This window comes from Mauremys reevesii, linkage group 8 (assembly GCF_016161935.1).
Source record: "Mauremys reevesii isolate NIE-2019 linkage group 8, ASM1616193v1, whole genome shotgun sequence".
Taxonomy (NCBI): Eukaryota; Metazoa; Chordata; order Testudines; family Geoemydidae; genus Mauremys; species Mauremys reevesii.
In genome coordinates, this window is record NC_052630.1 from 20225028 (window position 1) to 20248801 (window position 23774).

The 23774-nt window shown below is 44.8% G+C and overlaps 1 protein-coding gene across 10 annotated transcripts in view; it reads left to right on the forward strand.

Moving 5' to 3' along the window:
* Nucleotides 1–23774, forward strand: part of NEURL1B (neuralized E3 ubiquitin protein ligase 1B) — a 260932-nt gene that overhangs the window by 208796 nt on the left and 28362 nt on the right. Inside the window, exon 1 of one of the 10 annotated variants that reach the window (XM_039484280.1) lies at nt 1487–1948. The exons of the other annotated variants lie outside the window; for them this stretch is intronic. Within the exon in view, the coding sequence (XP_039340214.1) occupies nt 1918–1948 (31 nt within the window). The 5' untranslated portion in view covers nt 1487–1917. Of the gene's footprint in view, nt 1–1486; nt 1949–23774 lie in introns of those variants that run through there. 10 annotated transcript variants of the gene reach the window in all.

Genomic DNA, 23774 nt, shown 5'->3' on the forward strand with positions numbered 1-23774 from the left:
GTATTTGGTCTAAGCTCTGCCGTCACAAGCGCCACTCTTGTCTCACAAATTAGATTAGTATGGCTGTAGGTTGCATAGACGTTCAAAATATGATTGTGTATGCTCTTTAGAACTAGGGGTGCTGCAGCACCCCCTGGCTTGAAGTGATTTGCATCATATACAAGGTTTACAGTTTGGTTCAATGGCTCTCAGCATCCTCACTATACAAATTGTTCCAGCACCCCTGAGGCATCAATGTACCCAGTGTTCTTTGGGCTTGCCTCCTTGATAGAGAGGACAAGAATAAGTGGTGATATCTCCCAACCGCAACTGTCTTGTGGCACCAATGTAAGACATCACTCATAGTAGATGGTGCAGATCTGTAATTCTCTCTCTTCCTTCTTACATGAGGAATGAAATGGTTAACAATTATGATATCTAAATTATCATGATTTATCACTGGTGATCTGAATTAACACCTCAAATTACTGTTCCAAACTTTGTGGGCTCAGACATCTCTTTATAGGTTATGCTCAGTTCACATTTTCTGCAGAACCGTAACACCTATAGACAACTTGTCTTATGGCTGTTCTAAATTTGCCGTTCTATTTCAGACAGAAAAATGTAAAAATCACAATTATAATATTGTGAATGCTGCACTTCCAACTGACTGCTTCTATGGCCTTCATTATCATAATAGCTGTGTGCCCCACAACTATTACTGAATTTATCAAAACAAAACCTCTGTGCTGCGGGGAGTGTTATTGTCCTTGGTTCTCAAGTGGGAAAACTGAGTCACAGATTTCAGAGTGGTAGCTGTGTTAGTCTGTATCAGCAAAAATAACACAGTCCTTGGGGCACCTTAGAGACCAACACATTTATGTGGGCATAAGCTTTTGTGAGCTAAAACCCACTTCATCAGACGCATGGATCTGCATCTGCTGAATTAGGTTTTAGCCCATGAAAGCTTATGCCCACATAAATGTGTTGGTTTCTAAGGTGCCCCAAGGACTCCTTGTTTTTGCTGAGTCACAGAGCAGTCATACAGCAAAAGAACAGAGCTCAAGTCTCCCTTTTAACCACTGGACCATGTTCCCCAAATGAAACTTTTTAAAGAAAGTTTTTAGTGGTAACTATCTGTTCTGAGAACAAAGCTTGAAGCATTAGCATGCTCTGAGCCTGGTAAAAAATGATAGTGATTGATTTTTCTAAAGCAGAAAGGTAAAGAGAGTGGTCTCCTCCTTCAGCCTGTAAGCTGAGCCCTCTCCCTGCCAGGGAATAATTTTGTAGGTTCTGGGGGTTTTTTATATTGCATTTCTACCGGTAGTGGAGGGTCTTGCATACACCCTGTAGGCTCTCCAACGGGTGGGGCCCCCTTCTCATAACAGAACGGCGGAGTCCTTGTCAGCGGCTGTCCGTACCCTGATGGATAGGCTCACCCTCCCCATGCAGGCTCAAAAGGGCAGGCCCCCGTTTGCCTGGCCGGCCTAGCAGGCCCAGTGTGCGTTAGTGGGGGCAGCACCGCCCCACCGCCCAGCAGGCGCTTCCCAGCCTCCCCGCTCATTAGCTGGTTCAGAGGCGCAATCCGCCCGCAGCCTGCGCCCTCTGCCACCCCGCAGCGCCCTGGAGCTTCCCCTAGTGTCTTGCTCTGCAGCCCCCACGGAGCGCCAGGGCCGGGCTCCCGCAGCCGCCGGCTCCGCCCCGCCAGGGCGGGCTCTGAGCCCGCGCCCAGCCCCCTGGAGGCGGCCCGGCCGCGGGGAGCTCGGGGAGCTGCTGGCTGCCGAGGCTGGCTCAGTGCGGCTCGGGCTGCGGTGTGGGGAGCCTCGCTGAGCGGAGCCCGGGCACGGCAGGAGACGCTCCCAGCCCCCGGCAAATGGCCCTTCGGAGCGCAGCGCAGCCCCGGGCCCGCAGACCGTCCGCCCCCCGCCGCGCGGAGTGATGGGCAACACGGCGCACAAGAGTCTGCCAGGTAAGGGGCTGGAGCCCTGCAGCCCCCGCTCCCCAGGGAGCGCGCTGTCCCGGGGGCTTCCCGGACGGAGCTGCCCCCGCCCCCTCTCTCGTCTGGAGGGAACTAACCCCCCATCCATGCCAGGGCTAGAGAGCGAGCCTGACACCCCGCAGATACCTCTCCCCATCCTCCCCCTCTCCCGAGATGCCAGGGCTGGAGGGAGCTGCTCCACCTCCTAGGAAGCGGCTGTTTTTGTCGGAGCAAGTGGGCAGCAGCTTTGTGCTGTATGATCTGGAGTTTCCATGCTGCTCTCCTGGTGTCCTGCAGTCAGTAGGAAAGGCAGAGCGCTGCCCCGGCTGCTGCACATGCTGCTTTCCGTCACATGCCGCTGTTACTGAGATCAAGGAGAGCGGGTTTTACCCCCTGGGTTTGTGGTTCTGGAGTGCCAGCACGTGGGTGTATGTGGGGGAAGAACAGCCCCCCTTCTCTCTCACTGCCACAGATTAAAATCTGGCAGGAAGGAAAGGGGATGGATGGTGTGTGTACAGTCTAAAAGAGAAAAGGGGGAATTTCTTTTTAAAAGGGGGGAGGGAGTTTTTGAAGTCCTCTTTGCAGTCTTTGGCAGTGAAGGAAGCAGCATTGTTTAGCAAGGAGACATTTAAAATCCAAATCCTTTTTGTGTATCTTTACATCTCATCTGTTTAAGTAGCTCTAGCAACCCTTAGCTCTCTTTACTTTCCAAATGGTGCTCAGTTTTGTGTGTATGTGCGTATGGTAAAGGGGGCTAGTTTTCTGTTGTCCATGAGAGGTAGGGGCTGAAGGTGTGTGTTGAGGAGGTGAGGGAGACTGTTCCTTTCCAGTGGACACATTGGGCAGGGTTAGATGTGTGAAGGGACAGATGCTGAAACTAATGGCTTTTGTTCAGTAGCCAAGCATTGCGCCGACAGAAGAGATGATCACTTTAGGGACAGTTTAGGATTTGTATATTTTCCCTTCCTTTTAATCCCAGTTCCTGTGTCATAACCAGAATAAGCTTTCTAAAACTCGAGGGTCCTCCGGAGACCCCAGAAGCAATGGGAATAAAGACAATGGACCTTTAGCAGCTGGGGTAGATTCTGAACCCTGGGAGTGCAACAAAAGAGGGTAAACTGGTACTGTTCTTGCAGCTGAAATGAAGAGACCCTGGCTTTCAATTGAAATGCTTTTCGTTGTTTTTAAAAAAGGACTTTGTGTGTAATTGTGCACAACTTCTTCAGCTGTTCAGCGACACAAGAGGGAAACTATCTGAAAGCAGATCTGAAATGTTTGGTGGACTGCCTTGGTTTTAAAAGGCCTTTTCAGTGAATGCTCCTCTTTTATATAAGACAAGCAGATATTCTTTTTCTTACAAGCTCATAATTGCGAGTTTTTCCCCTGAAAGAATCAGTGGATAATAAAAGCTGTGGGTCTTTATAGAATCAACAGTACTATTACTGAACCCTTGTGAATTGCTATCTTCAGCTGTTTTTTCTTTTCTTTTCTTTGCAGCCATCCTGCATTTCACCCTTTGTACTTTGGGCACCCCATAAATAAAAAGAGTATTATTGAGCTTATTTAAAGAAACAGAAGGACCTACTGAGTGCACACATGCCTCCCAGTAATCAGCCCAAGGTTTGAATACTGAAGATTTGCACTTGGATTTGCCCTTATATTTTCTGTGAAAAGAAAGGGTGACTCACAAAAGAGCTTTTAGGGTTGTTGTTTGTGATTAGCTATGAACCCAGCAGGAGATTTTTTAGATGAAAGCTTATATATCTTATTTCCATCTGCACTTGCATCTCTCTCCTGCAGATATTACGCCTATATAGGAAATGATCTTTTCTCATCATAAAAGACATCAGAGCTGATTTATGTAATACTTGATGAATCAACAAATAAAAGAGTTAAAGGGAGTTCTTGAGATTGGATGGATTTTCTCCAATCAGTAGGCTCTACAGATAGAGGGCAACCATCCCAAACATGGGAGAGAGCCACAGATACATAGAATATCAGGGTTGGAAGGGACCTCAGGGGGTCATCTAGTCTAACCTCCTGCTCAAAGCAGGCCTAATCCCCAGACAGATTTTTGCCCCCGATTCCTAAATGGGCCCCCTGAAGGATTGAACTCAGAACCCTGGGTTTAGCAGGCCAATGCTCAAACCACTGAGCTATCCCTCATTGTTAAAGACAGAGTTTCATGAGCAAAAAGCTTTACCTGCTGGGATGTGGGATGTAGCTAGAAGCGCTTTTATTTTCTATATAAGGTTAAGGGGTTATAAAAGTTATTTCTGCCTGTTGCTAGAACAGTCTTTACTGAGCAGCCTACATGTGCATAACATAATAGCTGGGAGTTAAATCCTTGGTGAAGTCAGTTGTGTTTTGATATTGAGCAATTACTGGTGATGAAAGACTTTTTTTGTTTTTCTCTGTTTTTTTTTTTTTAAAAGCCTTTTCTTCAGACTATAAAATTCCTCACTTTGTCAATGTTCTGATTAACCTTCATTTTCATGTTGTACCCCTGAACTGAGGTTTTCTGAAAAGTACCAATTGGTTGGGAATATTCTGCTTGTAAATGTTTTCCAAGATGTGGAAGGCAAAAACATTTATGATGCTCAAATGTTGTTTGAAATTGTTCTGAAAGATTCTAAAAATGTGACATTTCTGAAAGTCTGCTGGTTTTTTTTAAATAGTAAAAGTTAAAAAAAAAAAAAGCAGGCAGCATAATGCTGCACAAAGCATTTAAGATGAAAGAAGAACAGTTTTTTTCCCTTTAAAATATATATATTTTTCAAGTTTAGGACTGAATTCTGCAAGTCTGTACTTAATTATTTGCTTCTGGGGAACTGAGGCCCTGAACCTTAAAGGTATTTAAGTTCCTAACTTCCACTGATTGGTTAAAAGGGAGTGTTTGCCATATTGGGTTCATAGTTTGTAGTGTAGCAACCCTTTGTTACCAAACCGTCATTCTAGATAGAAGCAGGTGTTGAATTTTTTTTTCAGAGCAGTTGTTTGAAAATGGTAAAGTCCTTTCTGCAGACTGAATTCTTGGGTGAATTCCTATTTACAAAGGCCATGACTATTTAGAATGACTTAAATCTAAGCTAATATCTTTGAGCATTTCATCTCCTTCTTTCCTGCATATGTCTGAAAAATTCTTCCTTTGCACCCTGACAAAATGAACAGCACCCACTGTCTCATTTTAGCTCACAGAGAAATTTCTCTCCCATGTCACAGAAGCTGTGGAAGGTATTTGAAGGAAGAAAAAAGCCCATTAATACTAGCCCAACACTTCTTTTAAACTTTTTGCTAAATGTACAATGCGGCTTCTTTTTTTTTTTTTTTTTAAATCAACATAAAAAGAGTTGAAGATGGAAAACTGATTTCCATTCTGATTAGATGTGGAGAAAATCTAGAGAGATCTCTTGCATTTGCCTCATGGAAAAGCCAAACAATCAAACTATTTTTGGATTTACATATAAATTTGTCCAATTCTTATCTCAAATGCTGAAAGGCAATCTGAAATACCCCCGTTTGCATTGTTCATTCATTTGTGTTTATAAGTTCACTTGATTGAACTTCAGCTGCTTATTGCCACTTGAAACGTTAAGCCTCCTTATCTCTTTTATCAGACATCTTCATTTAATGATAGAAGCAAGCATCCTACTGATGCTGAAGAAATTGTATCAGAAGTTTGGTTACCTTCTGCTGGCCAAGCATTTTGATGGTTAACACAGTAGATTAAGGCAACTGTCAAATTAACAGCAAGATTCCTAAATGGAGTGGTACTGAAATAAGTAACAGAGCAGGGCTAATGAAAGCCAGTTTCTATATTTGAGCTGGTTAAGGAGGCATTGGATGAAAAGAGCTGAGATGTGTCAAATACATTTAACAAAGACTCTGGGGTGGTGGAAATTGATCTTATCTAGGTGACAGCTTGATGATACATAAAGCATTCTGTCAGCAAAATAAGCATTCCCTTTGGTTATTAATCTCAGCCACCAATGGATCAACAGAACTCCTTAGCAATCTGTTCATATTGATTCACTTTCATGTATGATGTGCAAGATATGTTCACTGCACAACAACTCTGGGAATTTAAATCCTTATGCTGCACCTCCTTTCCCTGATATGTGGGCCCAGACCTACCATGCCTACTCAGACTTCAATGGGAGCATTGCCTGAGTGGAGGAAGGCAGTATTGGACCCTGTGTTTGGATATGCACCCTTTGCCTCCACCCTCCTGCTGTCTGTTGTTTAAAATAATTTGTGGCTTAGTGCTTAAGCACGAATGAAGACTTCATTCAAGCCCACCACTTTTCTTTCTTCTGTAGATGATAAACTAGTTTGCAATGTTGCTGTCAATAGGTAGAACTTTTTCTGACTCGCAAAGCTGGCTGAGTGGTCAAGTGGAAGTTGTTGGAGGATTATGTCACATACCAAGGACTAATTTTATGACATTGAGGTGGGGTTGTAGGTAATGTTACCCCTTGTGTTTTTGAAGCTAATTTGTTCTTGTCTGTTTTTGCTGATTGCCTAGCTTTCCCCACTGGTTGCTTTCAGCTCCCTAGTCTCTGCTATTGCTCCCCTTGGCTTTGACTTCACCTCTCCTCTACCTGATTATTTCTTCTCATCCTCCCTCCCCTCCCACTGTCTCTGTTGCTTCTTTTTTATTTTACCCCCACTCCTCCGTTTCAGCCCCACCTTTTCATTCACTCTTCCTCCCGTTCACCAACACAAATCCTATAAGCTATCTCAAATTCTTCCCTGTCGCCTTCTTCTCCTTTATGGTGACACTCACTCCAGCCCTTCCTCCATCCCCAAGATGCACTGCATGCAGACCCCTTCTCCCCACCCCCATGCCCTTTCCTCCTCCTCCTCCCCTGTTACCAACAATAAGGTTTCTAACTGTTCCCTATTTCTAACCTCCTGACTTGTGTCCTCAGCCCTAGCCCCATCCTGGCTACTAACTTCTCTCGTCTCTTTCTCAGCCTGTCACACTGCTCTGGCCATTTTCCCTCAAAATACATGTGTGTGCTGGGCTTCCACATGCTCATAATATGGCTAGTAGGGAGCTGAGGTATGGTAGAGAGCAGTGAGTGTATAGGTGCCTGAGGAGAGTGGAGAGGTCATCAGACAGGCTTGGAGAGGCTAAGAGAGGGAGTGCTGAAGAGAACTGATGGGAGCCTCGTGACTTGGAGAAGTCCCTACATTGAATCAGGGCGTAGCAGAATGCTGCAATGATTGGCATGCAGAGAGAGGTCCAGCTGAGAGAAGCGGGGGATGTCTTAGCCAGCCACCTGCAGTGGTCGGAGAGAAGCACTGACAGCTGCTCCAGCAGGAGGGCGGGAACGCAGCAGGGAGAATCAGAGTAAGTGACCCACGTACAAGCCAAGAATGTACCAGTTGGTGACTCTGGCCCAAATAGGGCCATTGGTATTTAACAAAGCAACCAGACTCCCTTTTTACAATCCGGCTTGGGTTTGATTGCCAGGCTGCTCCCCCAGCCTTAATCACAACTGCAAAGAATATCAGGTATGGCTGGCATGTGTCTTTGGTAAACATGAGGAATAATGGGGCTTGTTCTTAAAAATAAAAAAAAGATCTTCTCCTTAGCTTCAAGGCCTCTTCCATATGTATGAAATATATATATGCCCCCCAGCTACACCCTTCACGTCCTACTCCCACTGCTAATCTTCACACCTTCATGTGTCTGAAACTCTCTTCAGACTCATACCATGCTTTCGCTCACTCCTCTTCAAGCCCCTCCTTAACGCACCACCTCTGTGAATTGTATCGACCAATGTACACTCTTCGAATGGCTGCTTGTATTTCAACCAAAAATCCCCACTCTGCTCTACACCTTTCCTTGTGTGTACTGTACTGTTTTATCTAGTTATTACGATGCAATCCCAGGAGCTGCTGAGCACTAGCTTCCCTCGGAGGTGAGAGTACTTAGACCTTACGTCGGGGATCGCTTGAGAACACATGTTCTTTGCTGGCACATTCAGAGTTGGGGTGTTTTGTGGGGAGAAAATATCCTTGCCATAATGGAAACCGGGAGGGAAACTAACCCTTTTGCCACAGTTAAAAATCTCCTTCACCCAAGTGATGTTTCCCACTATGAGCTTCTTTCAAAATGTTGGCAAGGAAAGATCCTAACGGGTAAAGGTGGGAGGAACAAACATATCTGTCTGTTTTATGTTGCTGCCCATCAGCCTCCATGTAAAATCGATAGCACTATTGAAGCCCCTAGTGAATTTCCTGGAGCCTCTGGTCTTTCTCCCTTTCTTGAGGTAAAAACTCAGCTTGTAGTATGATTTTTGGTGTTGATTGTTTACATTTAATTCATTTCCTCTTTTTTTGTTTTGTCTGGTTGGTAGGGATTTATTGGGTAGAAGGAGTTGTCAGTGTCATGTCATTCTTATCCCAACAACAACCTTATTTATGTCTCTTTTCCTTTTTTTATTGGTAAAGCAGAGTTTGGGAGTCAGGGTTCCTGAGTTCTCTTATGGGCTCTGCTACTGACTTGCTGTGGACTTTGATCAAGTCACTTTATCGTGCTGTGTCTCATTTTTTGATATAAATATTGTTTGTCGCCCGGGGGGTTGTAAGATCTAATTAACATCTGCAGACCATGAAATCCTCCAACAAAAGAAGCCATAGAAGTGCAAAATAATCTTATCTTGTTGTGTGTTTTGTAGCTTTTTGCATTTGTATTCCTCTGAAGGAAACCTGACACTGACGACTGTTGTGTGATTCAAGGCTCCAGCACAGTATGTATGATTCATATGCTGAGAACTATATATAAACAGCCTAGCACAGTACAAATCCAGAAATTCCTTGCATCCAACTGGTTTGGTAAATTCAGATGCTACTGTCAAAATCTGGATTGTTTAGACTATATAACCAACTATATACACATCCAGGAAGACAGCATCTATCAAAATTGTAGCTGTGTTGAACCACCATGCTGGCCCCAATGCCCTCTTACTGTTCAGACAACCATACAGTACTTTTCCAAGGGTATTATTAAAATCAGAGCACTTTTCGGTTACTATCTGCTGCTAAATTATATAGTGCATTCTTGACACATACAATTCAGTTACCTTCCATTTTGTTGTACTTTTTGCATTCTAGAAGGGGTACAGTATTGTTTTAGTAACTGGTAAAATGCTGCCTCTAGTAAACACAACACTTTTGCACTGTGTGACAGTCGGAAAATTACTGGAATTCAAAGGATTTTTCATTCAGAAGACAGGTGTACCCAAATATAACCATTGTTCGTTTAGGCCCAACTTTTCAAACATAGATGCTTAAAGTCACACACCTAAATGTGTGCATTTAAACACCTTGTTATAGTGGCCTGACTTTCAAAGATGTTGAACACACAGAGCTCCCTTTGAAAGGCAAAGGAAATTGTGTGTGTCCAGCCCCTCTGAAAATTAGACCACTTATGTGGAAGTTTAGGTGCCGAACTTTAAGCACTCAAGTTTGAAAATGTGAGCATTAATGTTTATTTGACTTGATAATTCACTTTGAAGCTTATGTAACAGTCCTGGTCTCATTCCATCAAGGATCCTCCTCCGTATAATTTTCATTGGCTTTAATCAAGGGTGGAGATAAACATATTGCTCTTTGTCTGCGCCGGTGGATTTAGCAGTAAGCCAGTTCTGTTTTCCAGGTACACTTTTGGTTAGGCAATGCCTGCTGCACAGCTTGCCTTGAAAAGAAACCTTGTGTTCTTCTTCTCTATCAAATTGTCACAGTGCCTGTCTGTGAAGGTTTGTAACTAAAATAAGCCTTCACAGAGTGGGGGCATGCGTGTGTCTGAGTGATGGATGTTGCTGGGTTCAAAAGACAGGAAAGGAAGGAAGGAGGTTACAGTGAAGCTATTGAAATAGGTAAGGGTGGAGCGGGAGAGAGCGTTTGTGAGAACACACACGTGAGTGCTCACTTGTTGAGATGACTTAGAAAGCTGGTACATGCGGTGTTGTTGTGGTCATGTTGGTCCCAGGATATTGGAGACACGGTGGGTGAGGTGATCACTTTTGTTGGACCAACTTCTGTTGGTGAGAGAGACCAGCTTTCGAGCTTACACAGAGCTCTTCCTCGGACAGAAGTTGGTCCAATAAAAGTTATTACCTCACCCACCTTCTTTCTCTTAGAAAGCAGATAGAAAGTGAAAGAGAGAGGAGTCAGGCCAAGTGTTGCATCCAGCAGAGAGGTAAGTGTGTTTATAAAGTTAGCCCTTCTCACAATTTGGAATCTTGGACTGCTTTGTATTTTTACGTTGCTGAGCTGCATGCTGCCTGGGCACCTACTTCTCCTGCCTATCTCTCTTTGGGTGATTACGGCCAGCTATTCTCCCGGGCTTCCCATTACCTGCCTCTCTCCACGCCCGCCTTGGGGGGGGGGAGGCGGCCAAGTGGGGCAATTTCCCCCAGGCCCTGAGCTCCACAGAGGCCCCCACGAGAGTTTTTCAGGGCCCCTCGAGCGGGGTCCTTCACTCGCTCCGTGGGCCCCGGAAAACTCTTGCAGGGCCCGGGCCCCCAGAGCTTCTTCCACTCCGGGTCTTCGGCGGCAGGGGGTCCTTCCGCTCCGGGACCCACTGCTGAAGTGACCTGAAGACCCGTGGCAGGAGGTCCTTCCTCCCCGGGACCTGCCACCAAAGTGCTGGGTCTTCGGCAGCAATTCGGCGGCAGGTGGCCCCCTCCGCCGAAGTCCCCAAGCCCCCTGAATCCTCTGGGAGGCCCTGCCTCCCTCTCTCCCCATTCTGCGGTATTTGCACATGAGTGGGCAATGTCTTCCTTATTCTCCCCTTGCGAGATCTGTTGCAAGCTTGTGTGTCAAATCTCATCTAAGGTTCTCAGTTTAAAGGACTCTCTCTCCGTCTGATAGTCGTGTTTTTCCCCAGTGTGTGCACCTTTTCTTTTTGTCTCCCATGTTTTTGACTGCTGCTTATCTCCATCTGTTAATGCTACCTGTTATGGCAGCCAGACAACGTCTTTCAGTAGTTACTCACACTTTTCCTGACTCCTATGAGCGCTCTGATTTGTGACACTCATCGCGGGCTTCTTGATCTTAGGTGATAGCTCACCCAGGGTACCATTTTCCAGCCCTGCTCAGTGCCACGCCAGATGGCAGAAGTAAGTTTACCTATGCACAGGTGGAGATTGGAGGGGCCAGGGGGAGAAAGCTGTCAGGAGTGTAGGTAGTTTTGTTTTGTCTTGCTGGAGCCCTCTAGGCTAGGAAGTTGTCTGCACTGCTGTAGTGTTGCCGGCTTTGGATGTCAGGGATCATCCTGCTAGAACGCAGCCTTCTGGTTGCAGAGGTGCCACTCTGCAACCTGAACCTCCCCGCCCCTGAACTTGTTGAAACAAAACAGGCCAAGTTTATGTAGTTCCATTGACTTCTCCAGTTCTGGACACCCACTGTCTGCCTGAGAGGAAAAGGCACTTTGAGCCAAGCAGAGATGATCCTGCTATAAGCCCAGTAGCTACTGGGATAAGATACTGGTCTCAGAAAGATCTTGTTTGCTCACAAATAGGCACAATTTCCTTAACGTTGCTCCCTGTGCTGCTGGTTGACAGCTTTATTGGCAGAAGAGCATGAACCTCTGCACTGTGTAGAGGTGTGTGAAAGGATAGCTTAGCCACAGGCTTTTTCTGTCTGCCTGCAGACCTGTGTGCCCTGCTGTCTCAATTGCAGAGTGTCACTTCTGCAGCTTCCTGCTGTCTGAACTGGTGCAGAGGGACTTTGGAGGAGAAGTGAATTGCTGCTTGTTAATTTGTTTTTCCCTCTTTGGCAGTCCAGACTTCTCATTCCGCTTTGTTGTGTTGACAGAGATTTTTTTCCCCCTGAATTTTTTTTCTTACACGTTTCTTTATTGCCAATGGGATGTGTGTAGTTCAGAAAGTCTCCAAACTGAGCAGAAGAGCCCAGGTTTCCTTCCATGTTGGAGCAGGAGCAATGTGATGAAAGACCTTTGCTTTTCTCCTTTCCCCACTGCAGTGCCGTAACAAGGGCAAGGGGAGTGAGGCACTTGCCTCGGGTGTGCAAAGCGGAGGGGCGCAGCTCTACCGCCCAGGTGGGGTGGAGGGAAAAAAAAAAAGCCGTGATCAGTGGCAATTCGGTGATGGGTCCCCCGGTCCCTCTCAGGGAAGGACCTGCCGCTGAATTGCCGCCGCCGCTTCATTCATTCTTCGGCGACAATTTGGCGGCGGGTCCTTCCCTCCGAGAGGGACTGAGGGACCCGCTGCCAAAGAGCCTGGAGCAGCCCTTGCCTTGGGTGCAAAAATTCCTTGTTACGGCTCTGCCCCACTGTCGGGGCTGGCATGGAGAAGCCAAATCATCAGGCTCTAGGAATGACTTGCCCTTTGCTGTTGGGAGTGCCTGTGAAGCTCCTTCACAGACCAAGTCGTCATTTAACCACATTTTAAAGTTTTTTTTTAATATAGAGGGAAAAATCACCCACTTGAAGCTGCTGACACTTCAAGGGGAAAAAATGGGGAAAAGGTCTGTTTATAGACTCTTCTGCCAGCTCATTGTATATGACACTAATTCACTGTTCTCTTATTTTACAACCGATGTTTGCATTAAAACAAGACCTTTGTACTTCAGGAGTTCATCTGTTTATTTCCTGTGCTGCAGAGTCACAATTGTCTGTGACATTACAGTTGTTTCTGGGACTATGCTTGTGATATTGTATTGGATCATGGCTGAGTGATGAATAAGCAGCCAGAACAGATGAAGAAAGATCTCACTTTCATTTCTAGTGAAGGAACTTGGAAAATACAATCTCTTGGGGAAGTTCTCTCTGGACAAAAAGTTGTTTTTTCATTGGTTCTCTAAACTGCAGAAAGAAAAGTTGCTAGAGTTTGCTCTTCTTAATAGTGGTGGAATGTTAAAGCAGCTTATCCTGCCTGACAAGCCTGAGATTAATGATGAAATGTCGTCTTTTGGGGCAAAAAAAGATAATTCCATCCAGGCTTACCTTTTTTGCTCTTAGATATAAACAGAATTCCGACAGCTGCTTTTCTTAGCTTGTGATCTATTTTGGTTTCACAAGGAGGTCTATGGCTCTCATCTTAATGCACCTATAACCCACAGAATAGTTACAAAGCTATCTCTACTCTTCTCTGGCAATGTTAAGTTTAAGAGCATATTTCTTAATGAGGGGAAATTACCATTTCTTGGGGTCTTGGATTTGACAATGTTGAGTTGAACTTTTTTTTTTTTAACTTAAAGTAACGAAAAGTACAGCACCGTTACTAAGGGTTCCCAGCACTGGGATCCTATAGGAGAGGGTGGATGTGAGTTCCTGCTATGCTACCACTCTGGTAGAGGGTGCAGAAATCCCTGCTGTTGAGGTGGGGAAGAAGGGACTAACTGGAACCCAGGAGGGCTGAAAGTTGAGCCCAGGAAGAGCGGCTAAAGACTGTTGTGTGCCTAGTGTCAAAACCTGGACCAGTTCCATCTGGATGGACATCAGTTGATTGTGAGTAGACCCAGCTGCTGGATCCCATGTGTATCTAAGCCACCTGCTTCTGGGCAGAACCTGATCCCTGCCCCTACCTCTAGGTCTGTAAGACACATCCTCAGGTTCAGACCTTTTGTCTGAACTCCCCCTTGGGTCTTTGGGACTCCATTATCTGGCTTCTTTGGTATTTCAGACCTCTTGAGTCCACCTAGTTGCTTACACATGCTTCCTCAGAGTTCCAGTAAGCTGTGGTCACTTTGGGTTCTTTGTGGACGACATGGCAGGAAGACAAGGAACACTGGCGTAGCACTGGAATTTCTTAATCACAGTCACTTTACTCTTAAAAAGCTGTGGAGAGTTACAGAACTTGCAAAATAAAAGTCCTAGATACACCCTTCTGGTCTGATCTCACCCTTTCTGTGAGCCGAGGTCTTATCAGCATTTCAGGTCAGGCAGATTCCCTTTGGATGAATTCAAACTGGAACAGGTTCAGAGACGGGCTACTAGGATGATCCAAGGAATGGAAAACCTGTCTTATGAAAGGAGACTCAAAGAGCTTGGCTTGTTTAGCCTAACCAAAAGAAGGCTGAGGGGGGCGGATCTGATTGCTCTCTGTAAATATATCAAAGGGATAAATACCAGGAAGGGAGAGGAATTATTTAAGCTTAGTACCAATGTGGACACAAGAACAAATGGATATAAACCGGCCATCAGGAAGTTTAGACTTGAAATTAGACGAAGGTCTCTAACCATTAGAGGAGTGAAGTTCTGGAACAGCCTCCCAAGGGGAGCAGAGGGGGAAAAGACATATCTGGCTTTAAGACTAAGCTTGATAAGTTTATGGAGGGGATGGTATGATGGGATTGGTCTTTGACTATTAGCGGTAAATGTGCCCAGTGGTCTGTGATAGGATGTTAGATGGGTGGGATCTGAGTTACTACAGAGAATTCTTTCCTGGGTGCTGGCTGGTGAGTCTTGCCCACATGCTCAGGGTTTAGCTGATCGCCAGATTTGGGGTCGGGAAGGAATTTTCCTCCAGGGCAGATTGGCAGAGGCCCTGGGGTGTTTTCGCCTTCCTCTGCAGTGTGGCGCACGAGTCACTTGCTGGAAGGTTCTCTGCACCTTGAAGTCTTTAAACCATGATTTGAAGACTTCAGTGGCTCAGACACAGGTTTGTTACAGGAGTGGGTGGGTGAGATTCTGTGGCCTGCGTTGTGCAGGAGGTCAGACTAGATGATCATAATGGTCCCTTCTGACCTTAAAGCCTATGATTCTATGATTCTGCCTTCTCTCTCCAGCCAGTTCTTCTTGCATGTAGGGGTAGATGCCCCCCGCTCAGCAAGGAAACAGCCCTCCGTAAACACAGTCTGTTCCCTTTTGCCATGTGCTTAGGCTGAGGGAAACTCCTGCCCCATTCTCTTGTCAGGCTTATGTGTAGAGAGTTCATTGTTCCATCGGATTGGGCCAGCAGTTGAGAGACAACCAAAGTTGATGTCCCTAGACTGCTGTGTGCTGGATACACAATAGTCGTTGGCCCTTTTCTCCCCAGGCTCAACTTCCAGCCCCCTTGGTCTTCAATTAGCCCCTTCATTCCCTTAACAGCAGGGGTCACTGTACCCTCTGCAAGGGTGATGGGGTTTTTCAAACCCTATGTATCTTTAAGCCTATTTGCCTTTGCATACTGCATGTACAAATTCACTGTGGTTCCATGGAAGAAATCCTACAAATATTTTAATACGTTATGCACTGAAGTTGACTTATTTCCCAGAGAGAGGGTCTTATTAAGATTCTAGTTGAGTTGGGACAGATCTTCATACCAGCATCTGATTTGTAAGCTTTAAATACCAATTACTGTATAATTCACCTACAGCGTAGCAGGGTTCTGTTTGTACTGTCTCCCTGATCAAAGGAATAGAGTGAGCAAGACAGATGTTTTACAAGTAAGAATTTCAAACAAATACATCTTGTGTTGAAGTTTATAAAAACTTAACCAAGGGATCCGCATATGTGTGTATAAATACCACAGCCCCGAACAGTGATCTTCGTACTGAGTCACGCCTTGGTATTTAGTGTTAATGCAGGATGTGACAAGTTTTGTGGGGGAAATATACCCCCCCTCACATATAGACAAAATGTCTCCAGAAAGGTCTTACTCCCTTGGCCACCTGAGGTAATATGCTGATTCTGGGTGATGGTTTCAAATGGGCCAAAGTGACTTAGACACTTAGGAGTCTAAATCCCATAGACTTTCAATGAGACTTGGGTTCCAAAATCCCTTAGGCACATTTTAAAAAATGCTGTCTTTGGAGCTTAGCTGTCTGAGAGCAACTTATTCTTCATATTTGAAAAGCTTCAAGGATTCTTGGGTTTGCACTTGCCCTCTCCCTTGCTTAGGAAAGCTTCAGGGTCAACCAGCATGCACCCCAAGGGAACTCCCACTTCCTAGGATTTTCATGTGATCCTTGTTTCTGAGACTTTCACACAACACTCATGCAAATGTTGCATTTGGTGTGTTAGACTGTGTCAAAGAGTGAGAGTGTGTGTGTGTATTTGGGGGAGGCTTTCTGAAGGGACATAGCGCTTTCTTGTTAAATCCTGTTTTTCATGGATTTAATACTCAAGCCCTACATGTAACAATAGTAGTGATTCATGCCCCCAAGAATGGACCTAAAACACAGCAATTTTCCTGTCCTTCCTCCACCTCGGAGAACTGTGGCAGAGTTCCCTACCTCTGTGATTGTATAGTGTTAGTTTCTTATGCACTGCCTATCAGCGTGAATCCTAGAACAGTGAGACTTGTCTTCCTTGAGGATACTACCAACGTTCGTGGACTGACATAAGCAGCTATGCTACTCTAGAGTTCCTTAGTACGTTAGGCTATGGGTACACTACAGAGCTTACAGCGGCGCAGCTGCACCAATGCAGCTGTAGCACTGCTAGTTCAGGTGCTCTAAGCTGATGGGAGAGAGCTCTCTCATCGACTTAATTACTCCAGTCCCTGTGAGCAGCAGTAGCTAAGAAGGAGAAGCTCTCCCACACACAGTGCTGTCCACATCGGCGCTTAGGTCCATGTAACTTGCATCACTTGGGGTGGCTTGTTAACACCCCTGAGGGACATAACTTATACCGACATAAGCTGTACTGTGTACATATCTTAGTCTGTTCTTACTACATCTGTTGTGGAGCCTGACAGATTCTCTCACTTCTCTTGTCCTTCTAAATGCTGATCAGAGCTGTTGATCTTTGAGGATGTTTTTAGCAGGTTCTCCTGCAGTGATAAAAAATCAACATTTTCAGAACTAGGTGCCTGAATTTAGGCCACCAAATTCATATTTAGGCAGCTACATAAGTGCTTTGACTTTTAGAGCTGTAGGTGCTCAGTACTTCTGAAAAGTGGGCCATTTATTTAGATGCCTACATCCATATTTATTCCCCTAACTTCAGGCACCCAGGTTTCAGATCTTCAGCCTCTGAGTGGCTCTGCCCTTTGGAGGCTGTGTGGTGGAGTGGATACGTCACTAGACTGAGCTTCAGGAGATCTGAGTTCTATTCCTGACTCTGCTGCTGACAATGCTGTGTGACCACCCAAGCAAGACGTTTCTGTTTCCACTCCCCACCTTTGTCTGTCTTGTCTATTTAGATGGGAAAATCTTCAGGGCAGAGATCCTCTCTCTCGCTCCATGTGGGTTGTACAGTGCCAAGCACAAAGGGGCTTTACGTACTGCTAGATTCTCCCACCTCCAGTTTTCTTCGTACTCGTATTCAGTGTGTGTCCAGTTCCGTTTGGACTGTGAACTCCATCAAGCAAGGACTGTCCCTACTGATTTATTTGTAAATCACCAAGCATGATGTTGGTGTCAGATATCTATTGAAACTAATGGGAGGGAATGGACAGCCGAGAGACAGTAGCCTTTACTTAGGTCCAAATTGGGAACCTTGTACATTAGTGTTGTCAAATCAATAATAACTCCTGCCTGGCCACCCAGTGCCTGCTTTGGAAACTGGATACATACCTGCCTCCGAGTCAAAACCTGCCTTCTCTATCATACTTACGGTATATGGTTCATTTCGCCATCATGTCTGAGTGCCTCCCCATCCTTAATGTGTTTAGCCTAATAACACCCCTAAGAGACAGGGAACCACTATTTCATCCACTTTACAGATGGGGAACTGAGGCACAGAGTGACTTGCCGTGGATCACACAGGGGTTTGCAGTAGAGTAGGGAATCGAACCCTCATTTCCCACTGCCTAGGCTAGCATTCTATCCACTGGCCCATCCTTCCTCTAATTTTGGCCCACTTCATGCATTGAGAACTACGTAGATGAACTCTTGTGGCCATACGGTTTTCAGTGCAGAATCAGCACCTTTGTTTCTTAGTCAGCCATGAGCTCTGTTAGTTTTGCTTTTGCATCGTAATTAAAATAATTAATGGTAAAATGCTAGAAGAGATGCCACCGGGAACCCTTTTGTGTAAGTAATGTAGAGAGAAATCCATAATTTGTTGAGATTTGCATGTGTTCTGTTATCACTGTTCGCTGGTGAATGGTTCTGAGTGACTTATTCTAGTAACAAACTGGCTTGCTTTTCCATTAGTAATCTTTATTCTGTGTTATGGTTTAACTTGAGCAGCTAAGCCTGGAAGGGAAGACTTCAGCTAATGTAAAAAAAGATTCTAATCGTGGCAGCTAATAAGAAAGAAGAACAAATAATTCTTGTGTGTGGGTGGGAGAAGGCTTGTGCTTTTAATTGTTGCTTTACTATTTAAGACAATCGGATAGAAAGCCACTATCTTGGCAGTTTGATTATGCGGAGTAGGTTAGCACTGGAAGTTAGAGTAGTTGTGAAGTAATATAATCATACTTTTATATTCATAACTGATAAACTGGGTTTTAAGTTTAACCTTTCTTTCCCCCTGCAAAGAGAGAAATTCAATTATTTCCAGTGCTTTCTAGTAGGAAAGCAAATTCTCTCAGATAATAGTTGTGTGGTTAAGACACACAGCTGGCAGCCCCAGAAGTACTGTGTTTGCTTCCTGGCTCTGCCAGAGACTTCTCATGTGACCTTGGGCAAGTCACTTTCCCTCTGTGCCTCAGGCTCCCCATTTGTTAACTGGATAATTCATGCCTACTTCACAAGCATGTTATGAGACTTAATTAGTTAACGTTTCTAGAGAGCACTGAGACCCTTGAATGACAAACAGGATAGAAACACACATATGTTGTTGTTTTTATTGTTATCCTGTCATTGAGATGTAGGCCATGGGTGGAACTGCGGAAGGTGCCATTAATAGAACTGCTCAAAATGTTTCACTTGAAGTTTTGTTGGTTGGTTTTGTTTTTTCTTTTCCTTTTTTATCCTTTTTAATGAAAAATGATCTCTTTTTCAAAATGAAAACTGTAACAGAATTTGTTTTTAATTTTCCATGGTTTTAAAAACAAAAAACAATATTTTAAAGTTTTTCATGGAAAATGATCATTGTTTTCCCACTATCTCTAATCTCTCAGTTGGCAGCCCCTAACATGGGGCAGTAGAAGAGCCCCAAATAGCTCTTATTTACAAACAAGCTATAGATTAAAACTTTTTTAAAAAATATATATTCCTATTTAGAAAAATCCTTATTTACCGATTGACAGTCACGCTCTGACACACATTGTAATCAATAGGAGCATCACCATTGACTTGAATGGGAGTCGCGAAGGCATTTTTGCTGATCACTGAGATTTTCCTTAGGAAAGATGAGCTTAAAGCTGCATGTGACAGCCATGTAAAAGGTTAGCAGAAATATGGGCAAAATATCTGAGATGGTTTGTTCACATGCATCTTTATCTGGACCAGATCTCTCCCAGCTGACCTGTTCGTTGATCTTCCTTTCCTCTTCTTGAACCCAGTACTGTCATAAAGAATTCACTGCCCGTGTCTTTAAAATACAGTAACAGTGATGGGTAAAGATTTTGAGCAGTTCAACACTAAAGAAATTTCCCATATATTTCTGTGTCTATATTTCTCTTTTGGGCACAGAACATCCCTTCTATCATTGAATTGCTGCGTCAGTGTCTCTCTATTTATGGATATCACTGCAGTCATTAGTAACGGCTGAGCTGCCACCTTAGGCAGTTGAGACACTTTTGACTGCCCCCTCTAGTTTCATTCCTCCATTTGTTCCAAGGCCAATAACAGCACTAGTAGCTCATGTTGTGACTTGTCCCTTTCTGTATAAACAGAAGATGAGCTAAAGGGAGTGACACTGCTTTGACAGTGCAGTAGTTGTTGCTTTCGTGTATCTGGGAGGAGACTTGGGTTTGCAAATTCTCCTGAAATGTACTACCCGCTTCGTGTAAGACAGGGCGTCACAGGGATAGATGGTCTGACACTACATTGCTGAGGGCTTGGGGAGGCTAGATGATCCTGCTTCACCCGTTAGGGTGAGCATTGTGCATGCTGTCCATGCTGATTGTTTTATCAGCCTCGAGCGGTAAGGAGGGGTTCAGGGAGCTTCAAGGTAGATGGCCCCATTCTGCCATTGGAGATTGCGTCACTCTTGGCATATATGCTATGAGAGGGTTTGTGTGAGGTGGGAAGTTGGGCGTAACAGAGTTCACCAAGGAAGAAACGTTGGCCCAGAGCTGGGTATGTGAAAGCCACCTCCCATCCTAGCCTCTCCAGCTGACCCTCCTCAATATGGTGGGCCCGTCAAATTGACACATTTGGGATTCACAGAGAGATTGTATTTTGGATGCCTCTGCCATGGGAAATAGAAAGTTGAGATGTGGGAGAGGAGAAAGAAAGGAATTCCACATACAACAGAAATGTACCAATAGGTCCTTGGGCACAGACAGATGGTTTATGCAGCACACGCAAGATGCTGTTCACAGAGCATATGAGATGCCTGGCGACTTTAGCCAATACATGTGGAGAGGCTCTCTGATGTTGTGAATGTGGTTTAAGCTAGTCGACATTAAGGCTAGGTCTACGTGAGAAAAGGTTTGGTAGTGTAGCCATATTGGTATAACTATACCAGCAAACCCACCTAGCGTGGACATTGCTTATCTCAGCGAAAAAGTGCTTTTTCTTGTATAGTTAATAATGCTACCCGCAAGCAAAATAAGAATGTCTATGCTGGTGTAACTTATGTCACTATAACTGCATTTACACCAGGGCTTTTGCAGGAGAGAAATATTGTTTTAAAAAAAAAGACACTCTTAACCAACATTACTATACGAGGAAAAGTTTCTAAGGTAGACCTACCCTAACTAGTATTTCCTAGAAAATGTGCTGAGGGCATACGGATGACATGTTGCACCTCTTAACTCTTTGTGCTTGTCTTGTGTAGAAAGATGAATTGGAGTCAGTCCACCTAGATTGCTCATTTTAATGTTAACAGCTGGTTGTTGAGGTGTCTTGCCAAAGAATGGTTTCTGTTTGCTGGCTGTGCTTTATCTTCAGAAGGATAGGCATTAGTAATTAATGGGTGTCTTTGTCACTAGAAACCAGCTAGTAAAGTAAACTCAGGAATTCTAAATAGAAACCAGAGACAACCAAGGTAAATCCGAAATGAAAGCCTTGGGAAAGAACAGGCCTGATGAAATGCATCCTAGGGCTGGTCTACACTACGGGGGGAAATCAATCTAAGATACGCAACTTCAGCTACGTGAATAACGTAGCTGAAGTCGAAGTATCTTAGATCGAATTACCTACCGTCCTCACCGTGCGGGATCGATGTCCGCGGCTCCCCATGTCGACTCCACTACCGCCGTTCGGGTTGGTGGAGTTCCGGAGTCGACAGGAGCTCATTCGGGGATCGCTATATTGTGTCTAGATGAGACGCGATATATCGATCCCCGAGAAATCGATTGCTACCCGCCAATACGGCGGGTAGTGAAGACGTACCCCTAGAATACTCAAGGAGCTGAGTGAGGAGATATCTGAGCCATTAGCAATTATTTTTGAAAAGTCATAGAAGACGGGAGAGATTCCAGAGGACTGGAAAAAGGCAAATTCAGCGCCAATCTATAAAAATGGAAATAAGGACAACCCAGAGAATTACAGACCAGTCATCTTAAATTCTGTACCTAGAAAAACAATGGAGCAAATAATTAAGCAATCAATTTGCGAAAATCTAGAAGATAAGGTGATAAGTAACAGCATAGATTTGTCAAGAACGAATTGTGTCAAACCAACCTGATAGGCGCCTTTGACAGGGTAACAAGCCTTGTGGATAGGTGGAAAGCGGGAGACGTGGTATATCTTGACTATAGTAAAGCTTTTGATACTGTCTTGCATGACCTTCTCATAAACAAACTAGGGAAATGCAACCTAGATGGAGCTAATACAAGGCGGGTGCATAACTGGTTGGAAAACTGTTCCCAGAGCGTAGTTATCAGTGGTTCGCAGTCATGGTGGAAGGACACAACAAATGGAGTTCTGCAGGGATCAGTTCTGGGTCTGGTTCTGTTCAATATCTTCATCAATGATTTAGATAATGGCATAGAGAGTACACTTATACAGTTTGCGGACGATACCAAGTTGGGAGGGGTTGCAAATGCTCTGGAGGATAGGATTATAATTCAAAATGATCTGGACAAACTGGAGAAATGGTCTGAAGTAAATAGGATGAAATTCAATAAGGACAAATGCAAAGTACTCCATTTAGGAAGGAACAATCAGTGCACACATACAAAATGCTAAATGACTGCCTAGGAAGGAGTACTTGCGAAAAGGGATCTGGGGATCATAGTGGATCACAAGCTAAATATGAGCCAACAGTGTAATGCTGTTGCAAAAAAAGCAAACATTCTGAGATGTATTAGCAGGAGTGTTACAAGCAAGACACAAGAAGTAATACTTCCGCTCTACTCTGCGCTGATTAGGCCTCAGCTGGAGTATTGCGTCCAGTACTGGGCACCACATTTCGGGAAAGATGCGGACAAACTGGAGAGAGTCCAGAGAAGAGCAACAAAAATGATTAAAGGTCTAGAAAACATGACCTCTCAGGGAAGATTGGAAAAAAATGGGTTTGTTTAGTCTGGAAAACAAACGACTAAGAGGGGACATAACAGTTTTCAAGTACGTTAAAGGTTGTTACCAGGAGGAGGGAGAAAAATGTTTTTCTTCATCTCTGAGGATTGGACAAAAACCAATGGGCTTAAATTGCAGCAAGGGAGGTTTAGGTTGGACATTAGGAAAAACTTCCTAACTGTCAGGATGGTTAAGCACTGGAATAAATGGCCTAGGGAGGTTGTGGAATCTCCATCCTTGGAGGTTTTTAAGAGCGGGTTAGACAAACACGTGTCAGGAACGGTCTAGACCAGTGCTTCTCAGAGTCGGGTCGCCGCTTGTTCAGGGAAAGCCCCTTGCGGTCCGGGCCGGTTTGTTTACCTGCCGCGTCCGCAGGTTCGGCTGATCGTGGCTCCCACTAGCTGTGATTCGCTGTCCCAGGTCAGTGGGGGCTGCGGGAAGCAGTGCAGGCCGGGGGAAGCAGCGCTGGCCACCCTTCCCGCAGCCCCCATTGGCCTGGAGCGGTGAACTGCGGCCAGTGGGAGCCGCGATCAGCCGAACCTGCGGACGTGGCAGGTAAACAAACAGGCCTGGACTGCCAGGGGCTTTCCCTGAACAAGTGGCGGGCGGCCTGACTTTGAAAAGCACTGGTCTAGACAATACTTAGTCCTGCCGTGAGTGCAGGGAACTGGACTAGATGACCTCTCAAGGTCCCTTCCAGTTCTGTGATTCTATGACTTACTGCATGTCTGTCAGCTGCCATTAGGTCCTTTTTGTATATGTAACTAGCTTCTGTTAAGTGTATTAGCGCAGAGGGTTTTCTGTGAAATTTGCTGGTTAATTTGTAGTGCATTGCTATCAGCTCATTCAAATGAGTTCCCATTTACAGACTTGTTTCTAATGGTAAGTGCACTGAACTAGATTTTAGACTGTAAGCTCTTTAGGCAGCAGCCTGGTGCTCTTGCCTGTCAATAAAATGCCTTGCACATAACTGGCATTTATGTAAAGAACACAGTGCAAGTGCTTATGATTTAATGAACTCTCCATGGAGTATGAACTGCCAGATGATTTTTTAAAGAAGTAATTGGCCAATCATGGCAAATAAATTCCTTTCCTGCTAAAAAGGAGTGTGGATGTTGGCTATTGCAATGTAGATTAAAAAAAGTTATTAGATGCATTAAATGTAATTCTCTTCAACTGCCACCAGGGAAATAGTAAATGGGCTTAATGTAGAAGAAGAAGAAGAAATGGGTGGACAGGAAAGAGATGCATGCCTGCTAGTGAAGAAAAGCCTGTCTGTGCCTAACAAACTGGAGGAGGTCAGGGAAAGTCAATCTCCCCACCTTAATTCTAT